This window comes from Orycteropus afer, unplaced genomic scaffold (genome assembly GCF_000298275.1).
Source record: "Orycteropus afer afer isolate SDZICR_OR568_19922 unplaced genomic scaffold, OryAfe1.0 scaffold00114, whole genome shotgun sequence".
NCBI lineage: Eukaryota > Metazoa > Chordata > Mammalia > Tubulidentata > Orycteropodidae > Orycteropus > Orycteropus afer.
Window position 1 is genome coordinate 2946869 of NW_006921701.1, and position 24885 is coordinate 2971753.

General features: G+C 40.7%; 1 protein-coding gene across 1 annotated transcript in view; it reads left to right on the forward strand.

The window, feature by feature from the left end:
* The window catches only part of PLA1A (phospholipase A1 member A), a 72782-nt gene that overhangs the window by 8568 nt on the left and 39329 nt on the right, over window positions 1–24885 (forward strand). The window contains exons 4-8 of the mRNA XM_007943923.1: window positions 666–774; window positions 11436–11537; window positions 15740–15829; window positions 18191–18358; window positions 20172–20261. Of these exons, the coding sequence (XP_007942114.1) occupies window positions 666–774; window positions 11436–11537; window positions 15740–15829; window positions 18191–18358; window positions 20172–20261 (559 nt within the window). The remainder of the gene's footprint in view (window positions 1–665; window positions 775–11435; window positions 11538–15739; window positions 15830–18190; window positions 18359–20171; window positions 20262–24885) is intronic.

The following is a 24885-nucleotide window of genomic DNA, read 5'->3' on the forward strand; positions in this document are numbered from 1 at the left end:
AACCCACCAGCCACTCCTCGGAAGGAAGGTTGGGCAATCCCACTTCCGTAGTGATACTGCCTCGGAAACCCAAGGAGGGGTCGCTATGAGTCGGGGGCGACTCAACGGGAAACCCAAGGAGGGGTCGCTATGAGTCGGGGGCTACTCAACGGCAAATAACAACAACAACAACATGGAAGTGAGGGATCAGAAAGAAAGAAGCAGCACTGGAAGGGGAACATTAAGGTGCAATCAGAGCCACCCAGCAGCTTTAGACACTGTTGATCTTTGGTTCAAATGCCAACTTTGCCACTTACAGTGCTGACCTTGGGCAGGATATTTGAGGTCTCTGAGTATCAGCTTCCTCCTCCGTAAAATATACTTCTACACGTTAGAAATAGTGAGTGAGAATTCTTGACATATCATAGTCCCTTAAAAGGGAACAGCATGATTATTATTCACACACTTTGGGCATTAAAGAGGGAGTGGATTATCAGGTTGGGCTGTGCAGGAAAAGGGCAAGTAGTTAACTGGGTAAGCATTCTGCCCTTGACTCTGAAGCTTGTGTGGTAGGTATGTCTTTCACAGGACTCTCTCCGTTCTGCAGCCTCAGAAGAAAGCGTGAGGCTGTGAGACCAGGGACTGCTGTGGCCTCGATGAGATTCATTGTGGATGCCTTGTTCTAGGTGCTGGGTGTTTCGGAGTCCTCAATCCACATCATTGGTGTTAGCCTGGGGGCCCATGTTGGGGGCATGGTAGGACATTTCTATAAAGGCCAGTTGGGACGGATAACAGGTAACATTCTTCCTTATTTATCCTTCTAAGATTTAAAGAGGTTTATCCTCCTAGGAGCTCTGGTAGCGTAGTGCTTAAGGCATTTGACTGCTACCCAGAAGGCTGGCGGTTCAAACCCACCAGCCACTCCACCAGCCATTTCTCGGAAGGAAGGTTGGGCAATCTACTTCCAATAGTGATATCACCTCGGAAACCCAAGGAGGAGTCACTATGAGTTGGGGCTGATCGAGGGCACATAACAACAACAGGTTTAAAGATACAGATGTACCTGGAGATGTTCTGAGGCAAACAAAGGGAAGTATGAGCCTTTATTTTCATGATCAAGACATCTATTACAACTAAGATTTATTAATTACGGTTATTTTGCATAAAATGGTTTTGTGCTATTATTGCATCATTTCTAAAATCAGTGTAATAGACCACTTATTTCTTTCTGAACTGTACTTTCTCCATCTGTAAAATGGGTTGTAGCAGCCCATATCTTCTTTTTAAATTTTTTTAAACTTTTTTTTTTTTTTTTTGTGCTTTGAGTAAAATTTTACAAAGCAGATTGATTTTACATTCAACAGTTGATACACATTTTGTTTTGTGACACTGATTATATCCCCAGCAGTGTAATAGCTCTCCTCTCACTTCCTCCCTGTGGTCACCCTTTCCCTGTGTCCTTCTTGCCTGTGCATTCCTGCTCCCCAAGTTTTCTTTCTGTGCACGTGCTCTCCTTCTAATCTCTTATGGGTGACTGTTCTAAGGAGTGCTTCTCCCTGGTGTAGCTGTTCACCTCCTAGCCCTGTCTATTGTTTGACTGAGAGGTAAACCATGGGAGTGAGTTCAATTCAAGGTCTGAAGGGTCACTCAGGGCCATAATATTCACCAAAGCAATACCTGTCTCTTAACTACTCATCTATTTTCCTTCCCTTCCCATCCCTGGTAATCAGCAAAGAAAATTTCTCACCCTGTGTAAACATTATCCTTGACTTTTTATAATAATGGACTCATACAATATTTGTCCTTCTGTGATTGACTTACTTCACACAGCATAATGTCCTCTAAGTTCATCCATGTTGTGAGATGATTTGCAGATTCTTCATTATTCTTTAGGGTTGCATAGATTCTTCATTATTCTTTAGGGTTGCATTGTGTGTATGTACCTTAGTTTGGTTACCCATTCATCTGTTGATGGGCACTTAGGTTGTTTCCATCTCTTTGCTATTGTAAACAGTGCTGTGATGAACATCGGTATGCATGTATCTATTTGTGTTCTGAATCTGTCTTCTTCAGGATATATTCCTAGTAGTGGGATTGCTGGATCAAAAGGTATTTCCATTTCCAAATTTTTAAGGAAGTGCCATATTATTTTCCACAGTGGTTGTACCATTCCACAGTTCCACCAGCAGTGTATGAGGATTCCAATCTCTCCACACCATCACCAGAATTTATTGTTTTCTGTCTTGTTGAACTTTGCTATTATTGCAGGGGTGAGATATCTCCTTGTTGTTTTGATTTGCATCTCTCTAATCGCTAATGTTTGTGAGGATTTCTTCATGTGTTGTTTGCTGACTGAGTATCTTCTTTTGAGTCTGTTCGTGCTCTTTGCCCATTTTTGAATTGGATTGGTTGTCTTTTTGATGTTGAGTAGTTAGAATTTTCTATAAATTTTACAGATAAGTCCCTTGTCAGATATGTTGTTGCCAAATATATTTTCCCAATCTGTGAGTTCTCTTTTTATTCGTTTGGAGAAGACTTTTGATGCATATAAGAATTTAGTTTTTTGAAGGTCCTAGTCATCTAGTTTCTCTTCTGCTATTTGTGCATTTTGGCCTTGCTTGATAGTCTATTTATGCCATAAATTAGGGTCCCTAAGTATTTCCCCTATTTTTTTCTTTTATGAACTTGATAGTTTTGGGTTCATAGTTAGGTTTTTGATCCATCTTGAATTTATTCTTGTGTATGGTGTGAGATATGGATTTTGTTTTATTTTCCCACAAACGGATATCCAGTTTTAATAGCACCATTTGTTAAAGAGACTATTTCTTCTCTGTTAAATGGGTTTCAGCTCTTTGTCAAAGATCAGCACATATAGGTGGATCTCAATTCTCTTAATACATATTTCTGGACCCTCAATTCTGTTCCACTGGTCTATGTTCTATCATTGTACCAATACCAGACATTTTTGACCATTGTGGCTATATAGTAGGTTTGGAGATTGGGGAGTGTGAGACCTCCTACTTTGTTTTTCTTCTTCAGTACTGTATTGCTTATCTGAGCTCTCCTTCCTTTCCACATAAAATTAGTGATTGTTTTTTTCCATTTCCTTAATGAATGTTGATGGAATTTGTATTGGCATTGCATTGAATTTATAGATTGCTTTGGGTACTATTGACATTTTCACAATGTTCTGTCTTCCCATGCATGGGCATGGCATATTCTTCTATTTTTACAGGTCTCTTATACTTTCTTTTAGTAGTGTTTTGAGTTTTCTTTGTATAGGTCTTTTGTGTCCCTAGTAAGATTTATTCCTAAGTATTTTATCTTTTTGGTAGCTATTGTAAATGGTATTGTTTTCCTTTTTTTCTTTTTCAGAGATCTGTTTGTTGATGCAGAGGAATCCAACTGATTTTTGTGTGTTGATCTTGCACCCTGACACTTTGCTAAATCTTTCAATTAACTCTAGTGATTTTCTTGCTGAGTCTTTTCATTTTTCTATGTATAGGGTCATGTCATTTGCAAATAGAGATCATTTTACTTCCTCTTTGCCAATTTAGATGCTTTTATTTCTCTTTCTTGCTAAATGCCCTGGCTAGGACTTCCAATGGGAGCTCTGATGGCATAGTGCATAAGGCATTTGACTGCTAACCAGAAGCCTGGTGGTTCAAACCCACCAGCCACTTCTCGGAAGGAAGGTTGGGCAATCTACTTCTGTAGTGATATCTCCTCGAAAACCCAAGGAGGGGTCACTTTGAGTTGGATCCGACTTGACTGCAGTGTGTTTGTTTTTGTTTTAGGACTTCCAATACAATATTGAATACAAGTGGTAATAGAGGGAATTCTTGTCTGGATCCCATTTGCAAGTTGTGTGCTTTAGTCTCTCTCCACTGAGAATAATGTTGGTGTGAGATATGTTGTTGGTTTTGCATATATGCCCTTTATTATGCTGAGAAATTTCCTAGCTATTCATATTTTGTTAGAATTTTTATCATGAATGGGTGTTGGATTTTATCAACTGTCTCTTCTGCATTGATTGATATGATCATGTGGTTCTCTTCCTTTGTTTTATATATGTGCTGGATTATGTTGGTTGTTTTTCTAATGTTGAACCATCCTTGCACACCTAGTATGAATCTCACTTGGTCATGTTGTATTATTTTTTTGATAGAGTGATACATGCTATTGGCTAGGATTTTGTTGAAGATTTTTGCATCTATATTCATGAGGGATATTGGTCTGTAGTTTTCCTTTTTAGAGGTTTCTTTGCCTGGTTTTGGTACCGGGGTTATGCTTGCTTCATAGAATGAGTTTGGGAGGATTCCGTCCTTTTCTATGTTCTGGAGTAGTCTGAGTAGGATAGATGTCATTTATTCTCTGAACATTTGAGAGAGTTTTCCAGTGAAGCCACCTTGGGGCAGAATTTTATTTGTCAGCAGATTTTTTTTTTTTTTTTTTTTTTTTTTTTTTTAATGACCTGCTCAGTTTCTTCTTTTGTTATGGGCCTGCTCATATTTTCTACCTCAGTCTGTGCTAGTTTAAGAAGATCTTGTGTTTCTAGCAATTTGTCCATTTCTTCTAGGTTTTTGCACTGCTTGGAGTACAGTTCTTCATAGTATTTTGTTATTATCCTTTTTATTTTGTTTGGTTCTATTGTGATGCTGCTCATTTCATTTATTATTCATGTAATTTGCATCTTCTCTTTCTTTTCCTTAGTTCAGTTTGCTTGTGGTTTTCAATTTTGTTAATCTTTTCAAAGAACCAGCTTTGAGTCTTGTTGATTTTTTCCATTATTCTTCTGTTTTCTGCTTCATTTATTTCTGCTCTGATCTTTACTATTTCTCTTCTTCTGGACACTGTAGGGTTTTTAAATTTCTCTTTTTCTGATTGTTGGAGTTGTTGGATTAAGGTGTTGATTTGGGTTCTTTTTTCTTTTTTGATGTGTGCATTAATTGCTATAAATTGATCTCTGAGCACAGCTTTCACTTTGTCCCAAAGGTTTCAGTATGTTGTATTTTCATTCTCATTTGTTTCTAGGATTTTTTTTTTTTTTTTCACATTTTATTTCTTCTGCTACCCAGTAGTTCTTGAGCAGCGTGTTACTCAGTTTCTATACATTTAACCTTTTTTCCTTGGTCCTCCTATTATTGATTTCTAATTTTATAGCATTGTTATCCAAGAAGATATTTTAGTGTTTTGATGTTTTTAAATTTATTGTGGCCTAAAATATGGTGTATTCTGGAGAATGATCCATTTGCACTGGAAGGGAATGCATATTTTGTTTTTGTTGGATGGAGTGCTCCATATGTGTCTATGAGGTCAAGTTGGTTGATTATGTTGTTGAGATCTTCTGTATCTCTGTTGAGTTTTTTCCTACTTGTTCTGTCCTTCATTTAAAGTGTTCAACTTTCCTACTACTATTGTAGTATTGTCTATTTCTCCTTCCAATTTGGTTAATATTTGCTTTATGTATTTTGGAACTTTTTCATTGGGTGCACAGATACTTATTATGCTTTTTTTTCTCTTGGTCTATTGACCCTTTTATCATTGTATAATGCTCTTCCTTGTCCCTTATGATGGATTATGCCTTGAAGTTTATTTTATCAGAAATTAATATTTCCACTCCTCTTATTTGGTTGTCATTAACTTGATATATTTTTTCCATCCCTTGATATTTCATTTATTTTTATCTTTGAGTCTAAGTCTCTTGTAGCAGCATATTGATGGGTCTCATTTTCTTATCCAATCTGCCACTCTCTTTCTTGTGACTAGTCCATTTACTCCATTCACATTTAGTGTAATTAATGATAGGTATGGATTTACCACTGTCATTCTTTTGTGTTCTTTGCTGTGGTGCTGTTGGTTTCTGTAAGTATTTTTTTGTACTGGGTTCATTTTGTTATGAAGTTTTATTTACCTTTTCTTTATTTTTGTAGATTTTGTGTTTACTAAGTCCTTGTGATTTTCTTCTTTCTTATTTCTTAGAAGGTTTATTAATTTTCTTTGTGGTTACCCTGTAGTAAATTCTTATCTTCTTAAGTTTTGAGCAGTTTCTTCTATACAGACATCATCCTGACTTCCTTTCCAAATGGAAGTTTTGTAATTATAGCATTTATTCCCTCTATTTGTTCTGGTTCTCTATTTTCTATTTTGTAAGCTTATTTTAGATTTGAGAATTCCTTTCCAAGGTTGGCTTCTAGGTGATGTCACTCTCAAGTTACTGTCTTCTATTGTTGGTTTTCTGCTGGAAGCATTACTTGTAGTGTTGGTCTGATTTTTACAAATTCTCTTAATTTCTGTTTATCTGGAAATGTCCTAATTTCACCATCATATTTGAGGGACAGTTTTGCTTGATATATAATTCTTAGTTGGCATTTTTTTTTTTTTTCTTCAAGATTTTGTATATGTCATCCCATTGCATTCGTGCCTGCATGGTTTCTGCTGAGAAATCAGAGCTTAGTCTTACTGGTTGTACTTTGTAGGAAACATTTCATTTTTCCTGAACTGCTATCCAGATTCTGTCTTTGTCTTTGGTTTTGCAAAGTTTGATTATGATATGTCTTGGTGACTTTCTCTTTGGGTCTATCTTTTATGGGTTTCATTGAGCTTCTTGAACAGATATTTTTCCATCTTTCATGATATTGGGGAAGATTTCTGCTAGCAAATCTTCAACAGTTTTCTCTGTGGCTTTTTTTTTTTTTTTTTTGCCTCCTCTTGTTCTGGAATTCCTATCAGGTATATGTTATTTCTTTTTATATCATCCCATATAACTCTTAGAGTTTCTTCATTTCTTTTTATTTTCTTTTCCAATTTTCCTCATACAAGCTGGTATCAATGGATTTGTCTTCTACCTTGGATATGCAATTTACTTCTGTAGTGATACTGCTTCAGAAATCCAAGGAAGAATCACTATGAGTCAGATCTGACTTGATGGCAGTTTGAGACACACACACAAAAATACCAAACCCATTGCCATCGAGTCAATTCACACTCACAGTGATCCTCATTGAGTTTCCAAGGCTGTAAATCTTTACACCACTGGATTGCTTCATCTTCCTCCTGAAGCAGCTGGTGCGTTTGAACCATTAACCTTCTGGTTAGCAGCCAAATGGCTTACCCACTATGCCACCAGAGCTCCTTATGCATTCGTTAGCACATTCAATTCTACCCTCTTGTCCTTCCATTATGCTATCTTTCTCCATAATTTTAGTATTCATCTTCTGGTTATCTAATTGCCATTTTTATATGATCTCTAACTGGCTATTTCACTTAATTGTACTTATGAGGAAACTGTACATATACCAGCAGGCTGTCATTCAAACAGAAAAAGGGAACACTGTGTGGTTTAAAATCAAGAAGGGAGTGTGTCAGGGTTGTATCCTTTCACCATGTTTATTCTATCTGTATGCTAAGCAAATCTGAGAAGCTGAACTATATGAAGAAGAATGTGGCATGAGGATTGGAGGAAGAATCATTAACAGCCTGTGATACAGTGATGACACAACTTTGCTTGCTGAAAGTGAGGATGACACTTTAGTATTAGTGATGAAGATTGAAGAATATGGTCTGCAGTATGGATTACATCTCAATATAAAGAAAACAAAAATCCTTACAACTGGGCCTATAAGCAGCATCATGATAAATGGAGAAAAGATTGAAATTGTCAAAGACTTCACCTTGCTTTGTTCTACAATTGACACCAATGGAAGTAGCAGTCAGGACATCAGATGACATATAGTGCTGGGCAAATCAGCTGCAAAAGACCTCTTTCAAGTGCTGAAGAGCAAAGATGTCTCCTTGAGGACTAAGGTGCGCCTGACACAAGCCATGATATTTTCCATCACCTCATATGCATGTGAGAGCTAGACAATGAATAAGGAAAACTGAAGAAGAATTGATGCTTTTGAGCTGTGGTGTTGGCAAAGAATGATGAAAGTACAATGGACTGCTAAAAGAACTAACAGGTCTGTCCTGGAAGAAGTGCAGCCAGAATGACCTCAGAGGTGAGAATGGCCAGACATTGTTTCACATACTTTGGTCATGTTGTTAGAAGGGACCATTCCCTGGAGAAGGATGTTATGCTCAGTAAAGTGGAGGGTCGATGAAAGAGGGGAAGGCCCTCAATGAAATGGATTGACACAGTGGCATCAGCGATGGGCTCAAGCATAGCAAGAATCATGGAACTGGCTCAGGACTGGGCGGTGTTTTGTTCTGCTGTACATAGGGTCGCTATGAGTCGGAGACAACTCAATGGCACCTAACAACAACTGGCTATTTATTTTGTCATTTTGTTCTTGTATGATTTTACTGAATCCTTCAAGGTTATTGTCTGTCTTTTCCTTGCTCCTATTTATACTTTCCTTGAGCTCTTGGAAAGTCCAATATATTTTTCTTTGAATTCCTTATCAGGTATTATCTGATCTTCCTTGGGGAGATTTCCTAGCTATTTATTTTGGTCAATTGCTTCTTCCATCTTGTCATGTTCGTTTGTTTGAATTGAAATTGTTTGTTGCTTCTGAGACATTTTGAAGTTGTTGTTTTTATTATTGATATGTGTTGGTTTTTTTCACACTGTTTTTTTGTTTTGCTTTGTGTAAATGTAACCAAATATGAGTGGAGCAGCATGCTTCTTTGGTCGTTAACTTGGCAACACCGGGGCAATCCTCAGCTATCTCCTGATTAGTGGAATAACTGGTGGCAATGTGGGTGTGGGTCTCTGTCACGATGAGGAGCTGCAGGTGGTATGAACAGGTTTTGTCCACCATCTATTATTGATCCAGTGGTGTAGGAGTTAAGAGCAGTGCTTGTCCATTGGATAAGGCGGTTGGTGAAGTAGATATGGCCAACTAGTGGACAGTTAATGTCCTCCTTCTGTTGGATGGGACAAGAAGAAAAAAAGAGAAGAAAAATAATGAGGAGAAGATGAAGAGAAGGAAAAGGGAAAAAGATGAAATAAAAATAAAAGATCAAAAATATAGAAAAAAGAAAAAAGAGAATGAGGTGGTCAAGCTGAAAGATTGGCAAAAAATGCAAGAAGACAAAAAGGAAGAGGGAGAAATAAACAGGTAAAAAGGGAGAAAAATTAGAAAAGGGGAAAATAAGGAAACTGAGGAGAGGCATTTGTAATTATGGTCAGCTGGCAACTCTGGTAGCAGGCAGGTGTAGTAGAAATCACTGGTCCATTGGGGTGTATGCCTGCAGAGGTGAAAAGAGACTAGCTACAGTGGGATCCTCCAATAGAAAAAGGCTGTAGTTATATGCACTTGCGTTCAGTGTGAGAAGGATCAGCCAATGATGTACGCAGAGGAAGGAATACCTGCAGCCTCTGGGTCTCTCAGTTTGGAGTGAGTTGTTGCGGGTGGCTACGGGACTTCCTTGGCAACTGGCTTGTTGGTGGTAGGGAGAGGTTTTGCCCCTATTCAAAGGGAAGCTGTACTTTTTGAGTGGAGAGTGTGGCTCACCATTTGCGATTCACTGGCATGGGTCTGGCACCCTTCTGGATACACGCAGTGTTTATTCAGCTCCTTCCCAGAATCTAGTGAAAGATCACCCTGATACTATCTTCTCTAACCACCCCAACACAGGCCTTTCTAGTCACAGAGGTGGGAGTGCCTGGCATGAGTGAACCCCCCTGAGAGAGGAGGCTGCAGAGGTCTGTTTCTTGTGTTCAGTGTGAAAAGGTTCTCTCAGTCCCTAGGCACCCAGTGGGCAAGTTTCAGACCCTGACTCATCCTACTAGAGGTGGAGGTTTCCACCAGGGATCAAGGTTCATGAAGGGGTTTTTTCTATTCACTGGGTCCGTGCCTGCAGAATGACTATTTACTGTTATGAACAGGGAAGGTGTACATTTGTTTGATCAGAGAGCATATCCCTCCTATCTCAATTCCTTGGCATGGGTATGGTATCCTTTTGGACACATGCAGCCATTTATCCACTCTTGTCCAGATACAATCAAGTAAGGGATTGTCCTGATCCAGTTTCTTCAACTGCCCCAACAGAGGCCTTTTGCTAAACCAAACCTTGTTTCTACTGTTGGTGCATCTTTTGATTCCCTTTTTCTCTCCCTCCTCTCTCTGTGGCTGCCTGTGCCACTGTAACTCTGACCCACTTCCCTGCATGTTCCTCTCCCAGCTGCCACACATCTATTGCTCACCTTGAATTCCTCCCAATCTGTCTACACTGTGTTGTTACTGCTGTGTGGATTCTGTGAAGTTTTCTTTCTTTTTTCCCCCTTCTTGTCAGTGTTTGATGTCTCTATTCAAAATGTCTGTACTTCAACTGGTCCCGGCCTCTTCTCTCCCCCCAATCACTAATCTCACTCTGTTTCCTTTTCCTATCAGTGCTCAATGCAATTCTTTATGCTCTCATTTGATGCTCAGAATTCCAGGACCATTATTTGTATCGTTTTCACTTGGTTTTTCAAGTCTTTGTCGTTGAGAGATTGGGTGGGGTGTGTTAGCAGGATGCCATCTTGTCTCCACCCCAGCCCATATCTTTTTGGTTTGAAATCTTTTGATTTGAAAATCGCCTTTAGTTAGTTTTGGTGAATACATTCAAAAGTGGAGAAGGAGTTATGCTTCAGAGCAACCCTCAATCAATAAGGTACTAGAGTTGGTTAATAAGTACCATAACTTCCTGACCCCTCAGTGAGACAATTCTGAGTCATTTCTTCAGAGTCTCTCAGAAGGCCCCAGAGGGATTAGGCCCAGTTGCTCACAGTGATAGCCCACTCATTAATATTTTCCTTGATTTTCTGACTCATTTTTCTACCTTATCACCATGCTTTCTGTGATCTGCCTGTAAACTACTTTCATTTAAATCCTAACCAAAATTTCAAATTCACAGCCATTGATTCCAACTCATGGTAACCTCATGTGTTACAATGTAGACTGAGCTCCATAGGGTTTTCTTGGCTGTAACCTTTATGAAACCAAATAGCCGGGACTTTATGTCACGATTAGTAGCCAAGTACAAATCATTATGCCACCCAGGGCCTTGTCTCCGCTTTTAGAGTGAGGAGGAATGGGATCCAAGTTTAGATATGGGGATAGCAATAACTACATCACAGTGTTATGCGAACTAGAGATAATATATGTAAAACTTCCCATAACAAGGTCTGGCACATAGTAATGGCTCAAAAAATAGTTTCCATTGTTACCACTAACAAATATTAATATTACTCACATTAGCTGTTACCATGGGGTTAGTGTTTTCAAGCTCATTTTAGAACTAAAGAAATTGGGTCATTGAGAGGCTTCCTCAAAAGAGACAACAGAGAGCGGGATTTCTTGAAAAAGGTATTCCTGAGCTAGTTCTCCCAACTCTTAGGTCCTTGTTGGGGGCTGTATGATCCAAACAGGAATTACTGCCAAGGGAGGGATGTTGAGGGTCAATGAGGGTCAATAAGTCTTCCTGCAGCTGAAAGGAAAGGAGTTCCTAACACCAGTTTGTCCCTGTAGGCCTGGACCCTGCTGGACCAGAGTACACCAGAGCCAGCCTGGAGGAGCGCTTGGATGCTGGGGATGCTCTTTTTGTGGAAGCCATCCATACAGATACCGACAGTGAGCTGGGGTGACATTGCTGGGATGATGAGGGCAGGGGTTAGGAGTCTGGCATCTGTATGACCCTGGGCAGCTCCCTCACCCCTTTGACCTTCTGTTGAACAATGAGGAGTTGACCAGCATGATCTCTAAACTTTCTTCCAGGTCTATTGTTCTCTATGAGGTGAATGGTGTTATTTTTAGCCAACAGTAGGCAAGAGTGGGACTCTCACTCTCTGATTTAACACCAAACCTGTCAGTAAATAGCAGGGAGGGCATTGTTATCTGCTGATACTCAGAAAACTCATATTGCCCTTTCTGTGTGTGTGTGGGGGGGAGGGGGCGGTGGTGCCTGGCTCTAGGGGCTTGAGGGATCCTGGTCCTGCGGCAGCTATACAGGCCTGTCAGCACTTCCTCCCTGGAAGATGAGCCCAAATTTCTGTTCATTGGAGAATGAGAATCTCAATCTTCCGTAATAGTGACATACATAAAAGAGACTCCCAACTCTGAATCTTTAATGACCAAATTAAGCTCTTCTATCCAACTGTGTAGAGTGGGGGATATTCCTATTCATTTCTACTCAATACCAATTAAGTTTCTCAATTCAATGAAGACTTCCCATGGTGTCTGTGCCAGGGACAGTGCTTAGCATGGTGGGTTTAAGAAGTAATATCCTGTCCCTGACCAGAGCTTACAACTCAAATGAGAGACAGACGGCCCTGTCAGAGCCTTCCTTTAGCATCCAAGACTCCCAGACCCTGGTTTCTGGAAGGAATCCATGCAGTCATATTATCCAACCCCCTTTACCCCTTTCATTGCACAGATAGATAACCAGACCACAGTCCTCTGCCTAGTCAAGTGGTTAATCCCTTATGTTCCTAAATTTTCTAAATAAGTGATTTTTTAGGTCTCCATTTACCAGAGCAAGATCTCTCAGGCCCCTTCAAAGTTGGAGCCTCTTCTTGAAGTGAGTTTAAAAAAGCAAAAATAAACAAATATGTATTCAATGTAAATTTATTCAACTATGAGATAGTCATAGCTTAGGGATTCCCTTCAGCTTTCCGTGCTATGAACATGCTGATGGTTTCCGTCTTCCTTGGTGTTCTGGTTACCTAGTGCCACTCTGACAAGAATATATCACCAGTGGGATGGCTTGAACAAACAGAACTTTATTCTCTTACAGTTAGAGAGGTTAGAACTCCAACTTCAAAGTGCCAGGCTCTAGGGATTTTGTGAAAGCCCCTCAACCTTAGGCTTCAGCTCTGCCTCTTGCTCCCACCCCATTGAAGCTAGAGGCATCTCTTCAGTCAGGCAGCTACTGGCTGCTGAGGCTAACAAGCCCAAGGTCGACAAGTAAGATGGCACAGTCCCAATGTTACCAAACCACATGGCAGGCCACTTATTCAAGTCAATTGAAAGTCCCAAGGTCAGCAGAGCATGGTAGGCTGCCGAACAATGACATGGCTACATGCAGGGTTCAAGCATGCCACAAGCTAGAGACCATTCCCCCCAGGCTTCTCCTTATATACAGGAAGCAGACCAGATCCCTAAAGCAGCTACTCAGCTGCTCCAATAGATTCCACCATGGAGATAATTTCCAATCTTACCATGGGGAATAACTACATCCAGCTGGCCAGCCACTCAACCAGGCCTAGCCAAGTTGACACACAAACTTAACTACCACACTGGGTGGTTGTCTTTGTTTGGCCTCTGTCCTGTCCAAGACTTAACTAAAAGTGTCTCTACTGAACCTGTTTGAATGCAGGGTCTCTTTCCCCTATTACGGAACCTCCATACTGCCTCTGGAAAGGTCAGGTTTTGGAGGGACACCTTTACTTACTTTATTTCACTTTTAAAAAATGTGGTAAAATATATATAACAAAACATTTGACATTTTATCCATTTTCATGTCTGTAATTCAGAGACATTAATTATCTTCACCATGTTATGCAACTTCTTCTAAATTTTCCATCACCCTTAACAGAAACTTAACGCCCCTTAAGCAGTAACTCCACATTTTCCCCCTCCCACCTACCCCTGGTTATTGTTAGGTGCCTTCAAGTCAATTTTCTACTCATAGTGAATATATGTAACAGAGTAGAACTGCCCCATAGGGTTTTCTAGGCTGTAATATTTATGGAAAAGGAGCCTCGGTAGTGCAGTTGTTAAGCACTTGGCTGCTAACTGAAAAGTCAATGATTCAAACCCACCAGCTGCTCCATGGCAGAAAGATGTGGCAGTCTTCTTCCATAAAGATTACAGCCTTGGAAAATTTGTGGGATAGTTCTTCTCTGTCCTATAGGGTTGCTATGAATTGGAAAAAAGAAAAAAAAAAAAAAGGAAGAAGAAAAGAGAGTTATAGTTCAGTGAACACTGCAATGAACAAGGCAGTTACGGTCCCTGCCCACATGGAACTTATATTCTGATGGGACAGGTGTTCCCTCATTTATTCATTCAATAAATATTCATTAGGTATTCATCCCATGTCAGGTACTGCACTAGGTTTTGGAGTGGCAGCAGAAAAAAAGACAGGAAAAGTCCTTGCTGCTGTGGCCTTTACATACCAGTAAGTTAGTAGACATGATAATTACACATTGTGATTATTATTATGAAGGATATAAATGAGATCATATGTGTAATAGAAAGTGACTTGGGTAAAATGTCTACTTCAAATAGGTTTATTGGGGAAAGTTTGTCCAAGAAGGTGATGTTTGAATTGAGGCTTTGCATATGAGAATGAACCAGCCCTTAGAAAAGCTGGGAGAAAATCATTTTGGTGGAGAGAATAGCTAAAATGAAGGCTTTGACCTGAGTAAGGACTTGGCCTATTCTAGAGACAAGAAAAGGAACCATGTGATTAGAATGCAGTGAACAGAGATTCAGATACAGAGCAAATTTGGCCTCTTTTCTAGGATGGCCAAAGCAGAGTTTAAATTTCATTCTAAGATCAGTGGGAGCAGGGGAGTGATTTGGACTTCGTTAAAAGATTGACCAAAAAACATTTTTAAATTTTAAAAAAGGAAATTCTGATACATATTACAACATGGATGAACCTCAAAAACTTTATGCTCAGTGAAATAAGTCAATTTGAAAAGGACAAATATTGTATAATTTTATCTACCTGAACTAACAAGAATAGGAAAATGTATAGAAACCAAAGTTTATGAGTGGTTACCAGGAGCAGAGTGGAGGGGGAAAAGGAGGAGTCTTTCTTTAGGAAGCAGTATATTTACAGTAATGGGAAATCTGGCAAGGATTATGTTGAATCAGCAAATCCTGTGTTATGTATATTTTTAAAAATAATAAAAAATTATATGTAGATTCTTAAAAAGTGAATTAAGAAAAGGACTCTGGCTGCTGTGTAGGGAATGGGATGTAGAAGGGGACCAAGGGAAACACGGAAGACTGTTAGAGGGTGTTTACAGGAGTGAGTGTGAGAGATGATGGTGGGTTGGGCAAAGGTGGTGGCAGCAGAGACTGAGAAAAATAGAAAGATTTAAAACACATTTGGAGTTTGAGATGACTGGATTTATGATGAGCAGAATGTGGGCAGCTGGGGACAGGGAGAAATCAAGGATTACTTCTAGGTTATTGCTTTCATTAAGTGAGTGAAATTAAGCAAATGATACTTACAACTGTGATGATTAATTGATAGGAAGGAGAAAATCAGTGTCTTTAGCAGCGAGGCCTGACTCAATCAGAAGGGTTGAATATATCACATTGGAGGGTCTGAGACATGGTCATAATGATGAGATGAAGGCCATAGGCTCTCTCTTAACCTCATGTCTTTGTAGCCAGGTCATATGTCTGCTCAGTTAGAAGAGCACAAAACGTGTTGTTTGTGAGACTAAAGAAAAGTAATTGAAGATAATATTGCTCTGAACTGTTGCTCAAAAGAAAATAGAAACCGTTGCACAAGGAAAATTACCAAACGTACAAAATGTACTGATTTATAAAGATTTGTGGCAGGGGATAGTTTTCTCAAATTTATTAGTAATGGATTTCTTCTTCTTGGCTTCTTTTCAGCATGGAAAAACCCCTGCAGAAAACTGAGAATTAGGTTCTAAGACTCAGGGCACTTGGGAGTCGGGGCAACCATTCAGCACCAGAAGTGGGTGGCATCCCAAGGTCATACCTTAGGCTCTGTGGTCAGTGGACTGTGCTGTGGGACCTGGAAAATATGTCCCTGCAGTAAGAAGCTAATGAGGTTTTCTTCCTTTCAGATTTGGGTATCCGGATTCCCGTTGGACATGTGGACTACTTTGTCAATGGGGGCCAAGACCAACCTGGCTGCCCCACATTCATTCACGCAGGTCAGAAAGTTAGAGTTGGATCTTTGGCTGCCTTGAGACTGGAGCTCCCCAATAGCTTTCAGGTGCAGTCAACCAGTATGGGACCACGGAGGATCTTCCTTTTGGTGTCCTTTGCAACATCCCAGAATGCATTACTTAATACTTACTGAATGGATGTCTTTATCAGTTGCCTCCAAGTTGATTCCAACTCATGGTGACCTCATATATGTGAGAGTAGCACTGAGCTCCATAGAGTTTTCAAGGGGTGAATTTAGGAAGTAGATCACCAGGCCTTTCTTCTGAGGTGCCTCTGGGTAGATTTTAATTGCCAGTCTTTAGGTTAGCAACTGAATTGTTTAACCATTTGCACCACAGAGGGACTCCATTGCTATATACCAAAGTACATTACTTAGTACTTGTTGAATGGATGTCTTTAGAGCTCAGGAATACTGAAGGTAAACCCATTGCCAACAAGTGGACTCTGACTCATAGCAACCCTATAGGACAGAGTAGAACTGTCCCATAGAGTTCCCAACGTTATAAATCTTTATGGAATCGACTTATCTTTCTGCTGCAGAGTGGCTAGTGAGTTTGAACCACCAACCTTCTTAGTGGGTTTCAACCACCAAAGCAGCCTAATGCTTTGACCACTGCACCACTAGACTTCCTTTCTGAAGGCAGAGTGCCGGAAATTAAAAGCCTGCATCATATTTCTCAATGTCTTCCTCTGTCTCCTGTTCTACCAGTTTGTTTTAGCTTCTGTGATGATCTAATATCATTCAAACCAATAACCTCTACTATTTCCTGGACTCTAGTTTGTGGCATAATCCACACTAGTCACATCCTGTGCAGAACCCAGTGGCAGCAGAAACAGACCAGTGTGCCCAAAGTTAACTGAATGAAGGGTCATTTCACTGTATGAGCATTTCACCAAATCTACTAAATTTAACAACTTCCTAAAATTGTTTTCAAGATAATCTTTTTCAGTATACTCAAAGAATATACATTTCTTCTCTTATAAATATATTCTTTTAGAATGTTCATTTTGAACATTTTAAATAATACTAAATTTGTGAAAAACTAAACATCACAGGGCTGCTTAGACTTTTAAAGAATATAATCAACATATTACATTTCATATGGAAATTTTAGTTGATCTTGATGATTATCTTCTGCATTTTTATAGTCTTTTACTGCTTTACCAAATTTTAACATTCTAAGGATCCTTTTAACAATTTGTTGAATAACCAACTACTAACCTAATTTACCAATTGCAAGTAATCCTCCTTTTAACTATTTATCAATTTTTAACAATTCTTATCAGAGGAGATTATTTGGTTTCAATGGCTTTTGAAAATTCCTATGGCATTTTAGTTGACCACTTTCAATTTTTTTCTCCATAAACCAATTTGAGAAGGCTCCTGTTTGTTTCTTCCCCAGCTCTGTGCCACAGCTAGAAAAAGCTGGGGTATACAGAGTGTCCCACTGATGGGGGAAAGGAAGGTCAATGCTCAGGTCAGCCTTGGCTGCCGGTCTGAGATGGGGTACCAAGGGAGATGGAAAGTCTAAAGGCCACAGAACCTTGGAGCATGGCTCACCACAGACCTCTTGGCCCTGGCTGATCCATCCAATGTAGGTTGCTGTGAACTTTTAAATAGTTAACAACAACAGCAAAACTAAGTTTTTGGTAAATTGGGACATTTGGCAAACTCAGTGTCCTAGTCATTTGGCCAGGTGTACCTCAGCAAATTGGCTTTTAAAGATTCACATGAACTGTGCTGACTCTCTTGATTGTCTCACTGTTGAGGTGGGTATAAGGTTGAGAAAATTGATTGTATGGGTGATGATGAAATAAACATGTACAGGCAGATATCCATTTGGAGTAGTGTGGTCAGCTACTCTGACTTTCTGTATGCTCACATTTTCTGAAAGAGAATTTGCATGATCATATAAGAATAGGTCTCAAATCAAGCAATGTTCTTGATACATTATGTATTTCAGGAAAATGAAGAATGTACTAACCATGTCTATTGTGTGCCTTTGAGTCAATTCTGACTCATGGTGAGCCCGTGTGACAGGGTGGAACTGTCCCATAGGGCTTTTCATAGGTAATCCTTATGGAGCAAATTGCCAGGCCTTTCTCTTGTGGAGCAGCTATTGGACTCTAATGTCCAACCTTTTGATTAGCAATCGATCTTCATTATTGCACCACCAGGGCCCCTTTTAACCGTATCTGCTGATATTTAAAAAAGCAGCTCGGGGGACATCATGTGTATTAATAGCTTCTGGAATAGAAAATTCAATAGAATTACTGTAATTCTCATGGAGGGAATTTCCATTTGTCATGAACTGAAACCTTGGTTGTTTTTACCCCCTGTCCAGGTTACAGTTATCTGATCTGTGATCACATGAGGGCTGTGCATCTCTATATCAGTGCCCTGGAGAATCCCTGTCCACTCATGGCCTTTCCCTGTGCCAGCTACAAGGACTTCCTCGCCGGACAATGCTTGGATTGTTTAAACCCTTTCCTGCTTTCTTGTCCACGGATTGGTAAAATGCCACCCCTTTGGCTTCCTTTAACAATTTTGGGAAAGTTCAAGCCTTGTTAGCTGTCACATCTTTAAGTCTAGATCTCCTCTGGTTAAGAAGTCTATCCAACTATGAGAAGGAAAAATTGACCAAGGAGATACTCAGCCTCTTTGGAGTTGGAAGATGGCCTTGGCTCTCTGGGTTCCACCCCTCACACTCTTCCTCTTTACTGCTTCCTGCTGCCATATTTGCTCTTTACCCATCCTCACACATGCGGCCTCTCACTTAGAAGTCCCATTTCAGGACATTCTCTAAAAATATTGTGATCGCCCAAAGCCCTTGCCCCCACCAGATGTTTTTTATAGGCCTTTCTAGCTAGGCCAGTCATTGTGCAACTCCTGATAGACTCTAAATCAAGATGCTGTGGAGAATCCTCAGGAGTAGCACATATGGCATAATTTAGAAGTGTGAAGTTGTGGTACCCAGATGCTAGCTGAAGGAGTGCCTAATTGCTGGGCAGTTTGAGTGCATTCCTGGATACAGAAGGCCAATCTGGGCAGGACTCTAGGACCTGACCTCTAACTCACCTTGTGTCAATCAGTGATACAAATGTCCTGGAGATATTTAGGATGACAAGCTCCAGGAATAAACTCTTGGGTAGTGGAAATGGTTCCCTTCCCCTATGCTGGCCTCCCCACCTAACATCCCTGGCTGCCACTCAAAACTGAAGCAGCCTGTCATTGCTTATATGAATAAAAAGGATAACAGCTTGACAAAATGTTTATAAAGGGGCACCAATACTAGCTGTCATCGAGCTGGCTCTGACTAATGGTGACCGCTTGTACATCAGAATAGAACTGTTCTTTAGAGGGTTTTCAGGGCTGATTTTTCAGAAGGAGATCACCAGATCTTTTGTCTGAGGTACCTCTGGGTGGACTGGGACCTCCAACCTTTCAGTTAGCCGCTGAGCCTGTTAACTGTTTGTATCACCCAGGGTTTCCTAAAGAAGGGGCTGTTTTTGTGTGCCGTTGAGTTGATTCTGACTCATAATGACCCTATAAGACACAGTAGAACTTCCCCCACAGGGTTTCATAAGCTGAAATCTTTATGGGAGCAAAACACTAGGTCTCCTCCCCACCCCCACCATCACCATTTAGTGGCTGATGGGTTCAAACAGCCAAACTTTTGGTTAGCAGTAGAGTACTTAACCACTGTACCAGCAGTGCTCCTCAAAGAAAGGGTAGTTTCCCATAACAAAGCAAAACAACACTGTTTCCCACTCATTAGTCATATGGCCCTGGCACTGCCTATCCAGCTTCATCTCTCATTACACCTTCTCTTAAACTGAACTCTCCAGAGATACTAACTACTTGCACTTCCCCAAATACTTCATGTTTTCTCACCTTGTGTGCCTTTGTCCAAACTGCCGGTACTCACAGCTCAGAATGCTCCCTCCCCACTCAATAACTGATACTCTTCACATCAAACACTTCCTGTCTCACCCTGTTCCACTGCATAGGATACAAAGGTCATTACAGTGGATTGTTTTGCCAAGTTAGAGACATAATTTCAGTATTCTTATAATTATCTTTCCAGAACAGGCCAGCTGATCTGAACAATGTGTTTCCTCTTTGTTTGTGTGCTTAATCCCCCACTGGACTGAGTTGCTGTATCCTGGGGCTTAGCACAGGGTATGGTACATAATGAGCATGCAGTGTAGATATCTGTAGAATGAATGGACCATGAAATAATCAGTGCATGGGCATGGATGGGGACCCTGGGACCCTGAGGTGGCCTCCACAGGGCTCTTCCTCCTCTGCTTCTTTATTTCCAGGGCTGCTAGAACAAGGCGGTGTCAAGATAGAGCCACTTCCCAAGGAAGTGAGAGTCTACCTCCTCACCACTTCCAGGGATCCGTACTGTGGTGAGTGGGGGAAAAAAGGTACAGGTTCAATTCTGCCACTATTCAGACTGGCAGACTCCAGGGCTCTGGCTTGGACTGTTTCTAGCTCAATGTGGTATCAGAGGTGGGAGGTAAAAACTGGGGAGAGGGTGAAGGGTACAGCTTGGACCAAGGCAAAAATCACATGGGAGGTGGGGGCAGCAGCTTCTGGTCTTAGACAGAACCCAAACTTTCAGAGCTAGGCCAACCTATTGCTCTAGAGATGAGAACTGGGGGCATTTTACTATCTATATACTGATTCTAGATCCTTTTTTCCCCTGGAAGCTGCTTTTCAGCATGGTTCTCTCTAGAATGGAATTACAAGTGTCCTTTGGCATCCTCCATTCTGCATCCTTCTTTCTCCTTGCTTGGTACCCAGCCTGTGTGTCTCCCATCCTAACAGCCTTCCAAGGTCAGGGCCCCTGAGGAATACCAGTACTTCCCCACTGCCCTCCTTCCCCTTCACATACTCATTCTAGCTGGCCTGTGTGCTTCCAGCCACTGCATTTCATTGAATCTAAGATGCCAGTGATTGCAAAAGATGTTGATTGTGAAAGCAGAGTGGGTCTTACACTCCATAACTACAGTCAGACTTAACCATCACCCTCCCTAAGCAATTTGCATTTTAACTAGGGTAGCTATGCTGCCTGTTATCCTGAGGTAGATCTCATCTGGTTTACCATGTGTACAGGATGAAAGTGTGCTCATTAGGATAATAAGTTTTATGATCAATCTAATTTTAAGATTTTCTGATCAGCTTGTGTCAGGTTGGTTGATGGATCTTTATGGCAAGAGACTTTCCTGGCGTTAGAAGTTCTGGGGAAGTGTGTCATATGGAACCCAAAGCTCAGATTCTGGTCAGTCAGACCCGGATTTGAATCTTAACAGCTATGTGATCCAGAATAAGTTACTTAACATCTCTGAACCTCTGTTTCCTTATGTGAAAAAATGAAGACAATTGTAATACCTACTTCAAAGAACTTCATGTACACTGTTTATCTTTACAATTTATTCTTTGAAGTTGTTGTTGTTGTTGTTATGTGCCGTCGAGTCGGACCCGACTCATAGCGACCCCTCCTTGGGTTTCCTAGGCAGTATCACTACGGAAGGGGCAATCTACTTCTGTAGTGATACTGCCTAGGAAACTCAAGGAGGGGTCGCTATGAGTCGGGTCCGACTCGACGGCACATAACAACAACAACAACAACAACTTCAAAGAATAAATTGTAAAGATAAACAGTGTACATGAAGTCACTAGCACAGTGACTGGAACCCATTAAATAGTAGTCCTCTTTCCTTTATCAGCAGAAAAAAACAAACAAACCTCACTGCCATTGATTTGATTCTGACCCATAGCGACCCCCTTTGGGTTTCTGAGGAGGTAAATCTTCATGGAAATATATTGCCCAGTGTTCCTTCTGAGGAGTGGCTGATGGGTTTGAACGACCAACCTTCTGGTTAGCAGTCAAATGCCTCATGCACTATTCCACCAGAGCTCTTGGGGAGAATATTCTTCTCTGTGGAGAAGAATAGATGGGGGCATTTCTACCTTAAAGCTGGGAGAATTCGTGGCTACCTCTTATGAACAAGGTGTGTTATGCAGTCAATGTGGGCTTCCATATACATCAGCTTATCTGACAACCCATTTCTAAGAGGCAGTTATTAGGAAATTGAGGCTCTGAGAGTGACTTGCCCAAGGCTACATAGCTGGGAGAAAAAGCCAGGATCCCACTCCAGGTCTTCTGAATTGAAAATCGATAATTTTTCCATGCACCACTTCTTTCCACACACGTTTCTTTGTTTTACTTCTTAGAACCTGCTGTCTACAGGCCATATTTCTTGATTATTCTCCTGTCGGCTCCCTTACCCATCAGAGGTCAGCATGGCAGAAGGATGTTTTGTCTGGGGATGGGGGTGGAGGCAGTGCTGCTGGAACCAGACCTCTGGCTTCTAATTCTAGCTTCCAGGCAGGTTCTCAGTAACCTGAACTGGCTCCTCCAAGTCTGCAGAGCTAAGAATACACACCACAGGAATGCCTGATGAACACTTGGAGGTTAAAAGCATTTTAAGGTCCTTGTTGAGGAACACTCATGGAGCTATGATTTTTCTAACCATTTCATGTTTGTTGAGAGGCCCCTCCCAGGCTGTAGAGCATGGCCCTGTCTGTCCAACACACATAGAAGGACACAGAAAGAACCAAGCCAAGACTGAACCCTTGTTAGCTTGCTTGCTCTGAGCTTTCCCTTCTGAGGATCAAAGCTCCTCTCCCAGTGAATATGGGCTGTCTACCAGGAGCTCTGGTAGCATAGTGCCTAAGGCACTTGACTGCTAACCAGGAGGCTGGTGGTTCAAACCCACCAGCCCCTCCTCGGAAGGAAGGTTGGGCAATCCTACTTCTGTAGTGATAACTGCCTCGGAAACCCAAGGAGGGGTCGCTATGAGTCGGGGCTGACTCGACGGCAAATAACAACAACAACAACAACAACAAACCTGGGTATGGTCAGGTGATGTCATGGGCCACAGCTCCCCAGCTCACCATCCACTCCCAGGCTGTCATGGCACTGGGCTTCTACCCCCCAGACTTGGCCTCAGCAAGGCTTACAAGGACAGGTGACTCCTGTCAAGCATGCTTCAGCATGGACAGAGAATCTCCTTCCAAATAATACTTTTGGTAACAATATTATTTTTCCCTTGTAAAACAGTTTTCCTCACAAAGTCCTTGTCTACATACTGCATTTAATCCTCATGTCTTATGGCCACCACTCATGTGTCAGTTTGTTATACTTCAGTGGCTTGCATATTGCTGTGAGGCTGGAGGCTATGCCACCAGTATATAAAATATGAGCAGGGTCACCCATCGTGGACAGGTTTCAGTGGAGCTTCCAGACTACTACAGACTTAGAAGAATGAACAGGCCATCCACTTCTCAAAGAATTGGCCAGTGAAAACCTTATGAATAGCAGTGAAACACTGTCTGATATATTACTGGAAAACTTGATGAAAAGCTCTGAAACATTGTCTGATACAGTGCTGGAAGATGAGCCTCTCATGTTGGAAGGCACTCAAAATGTGACTGGGGAAGAGCTGCCTCCTCAGAGTAGAGCCAACCTTAATGATGTGGATGGAGTAATGCTTTCGGGACCTCCATTTGCTGATGGAGCACCTCGAAATTGAGAAGAAACAGCTACAAACATCCATGAATATTTGGAACATGCAATGTATGAAGTATAAATCTAGGAAAATTGGAAGTTGTCAAAAATGAAATGGAACACATAAAGATCAATATTCTAGGCATTAGTGAGTTGAAATGGAGTGTTTTTGACCCATTTTGAATCATACAACTATATGATTTACTATGCTGGGAATGACAAATTGAAGAGCAATGGTGTGGCATTCATCATCACAAAGAATGTTTCAAGATCTATCCTGAAATACAATGCTGTCAGTGATAGGATAATATCCATACATCTACAAGGAAGACCAGTTAATACTACTGTTATTCAAATTTATGCACCAACCACAAAAGCCAAAGATGAGGAAATTGAAGATTTTTTTTAGTCAAGTTTGCAGTTTGAAATTGACTGAATGTGCAATCAAGATGTGTTGATTATCACTGATGAGTGGAATGCAAAAGTTGGAAACAAAGAAGAATCACTGGTAACTGGATAATATGGCCTTAGAAACAGAAATAACACTGGAGATTGCATGACAGAATTTTGCAAGATCAACAACTTATTCACTGCCAATACCTTTTTTCAGCAACATAAATGTGGCTATACATGTGGACTTCACCAGATGGAGTACACAGGAATCAAATCTACTACATCTGTAGAAAGAGGCGATGGAGAAACTCAATATCTTCAGCCAAAAAGGCCAGGAGCTGACTCTGGAACAAACCATCAACTGCTCATATGCAAGTTCAAGTTGAAGCTGAAGACAATTAAAACAACTCCACAAATGCCAAAATATGACCTTGATTATATCCCTCCTTAAATTTAGAGACCATCTAAAGAAGATATTTGATGCATTGAATACCAGTGACTGAAAACCAGAAGAATTGTGAGATGACATCAAGAACATCATCCATGAAGAAAGCAAAAGGTCATTAAAAAGACAAGAAAGGAAGAAAAGACCAAAATGGATGTCAGAAGAGACTCTGAAACTTGCCCTTGAATGGAAAATAGCTAAAGCAAATGGAAGAAATGACAAGATAAAAGAGCTGAACAGAAAATTTCAAAGAGCAGCTCGAGAAGACAAAGTCAATTATTATAATGGAATGTGCAAAGACTTGGATTTAGAAAACCAAAAGAGAAAATGTTCAGCATTTTTCGAGCTGAAAAAACTGAAGAAAAAATTCAAGCCTCAAGTTGGAATGTTGATAGATTCTATGAGCAATATATTGAATGATGCAGGAAGCATCAAGAGAAGATGGAAGAAATACACAGTCACAGTACCAAAAAGAACTAGTTGATGTTCATCCATTTCAGGAGGTGGCATATGATCAAGAACCAGTGGTATTGAAAGAAGAAGTCAAAGCTTCACTGAAGGAATTAGCAAAAAACAAGGCTTCAGGAACTGACAGGACACCCACTGAGATATTTCAACA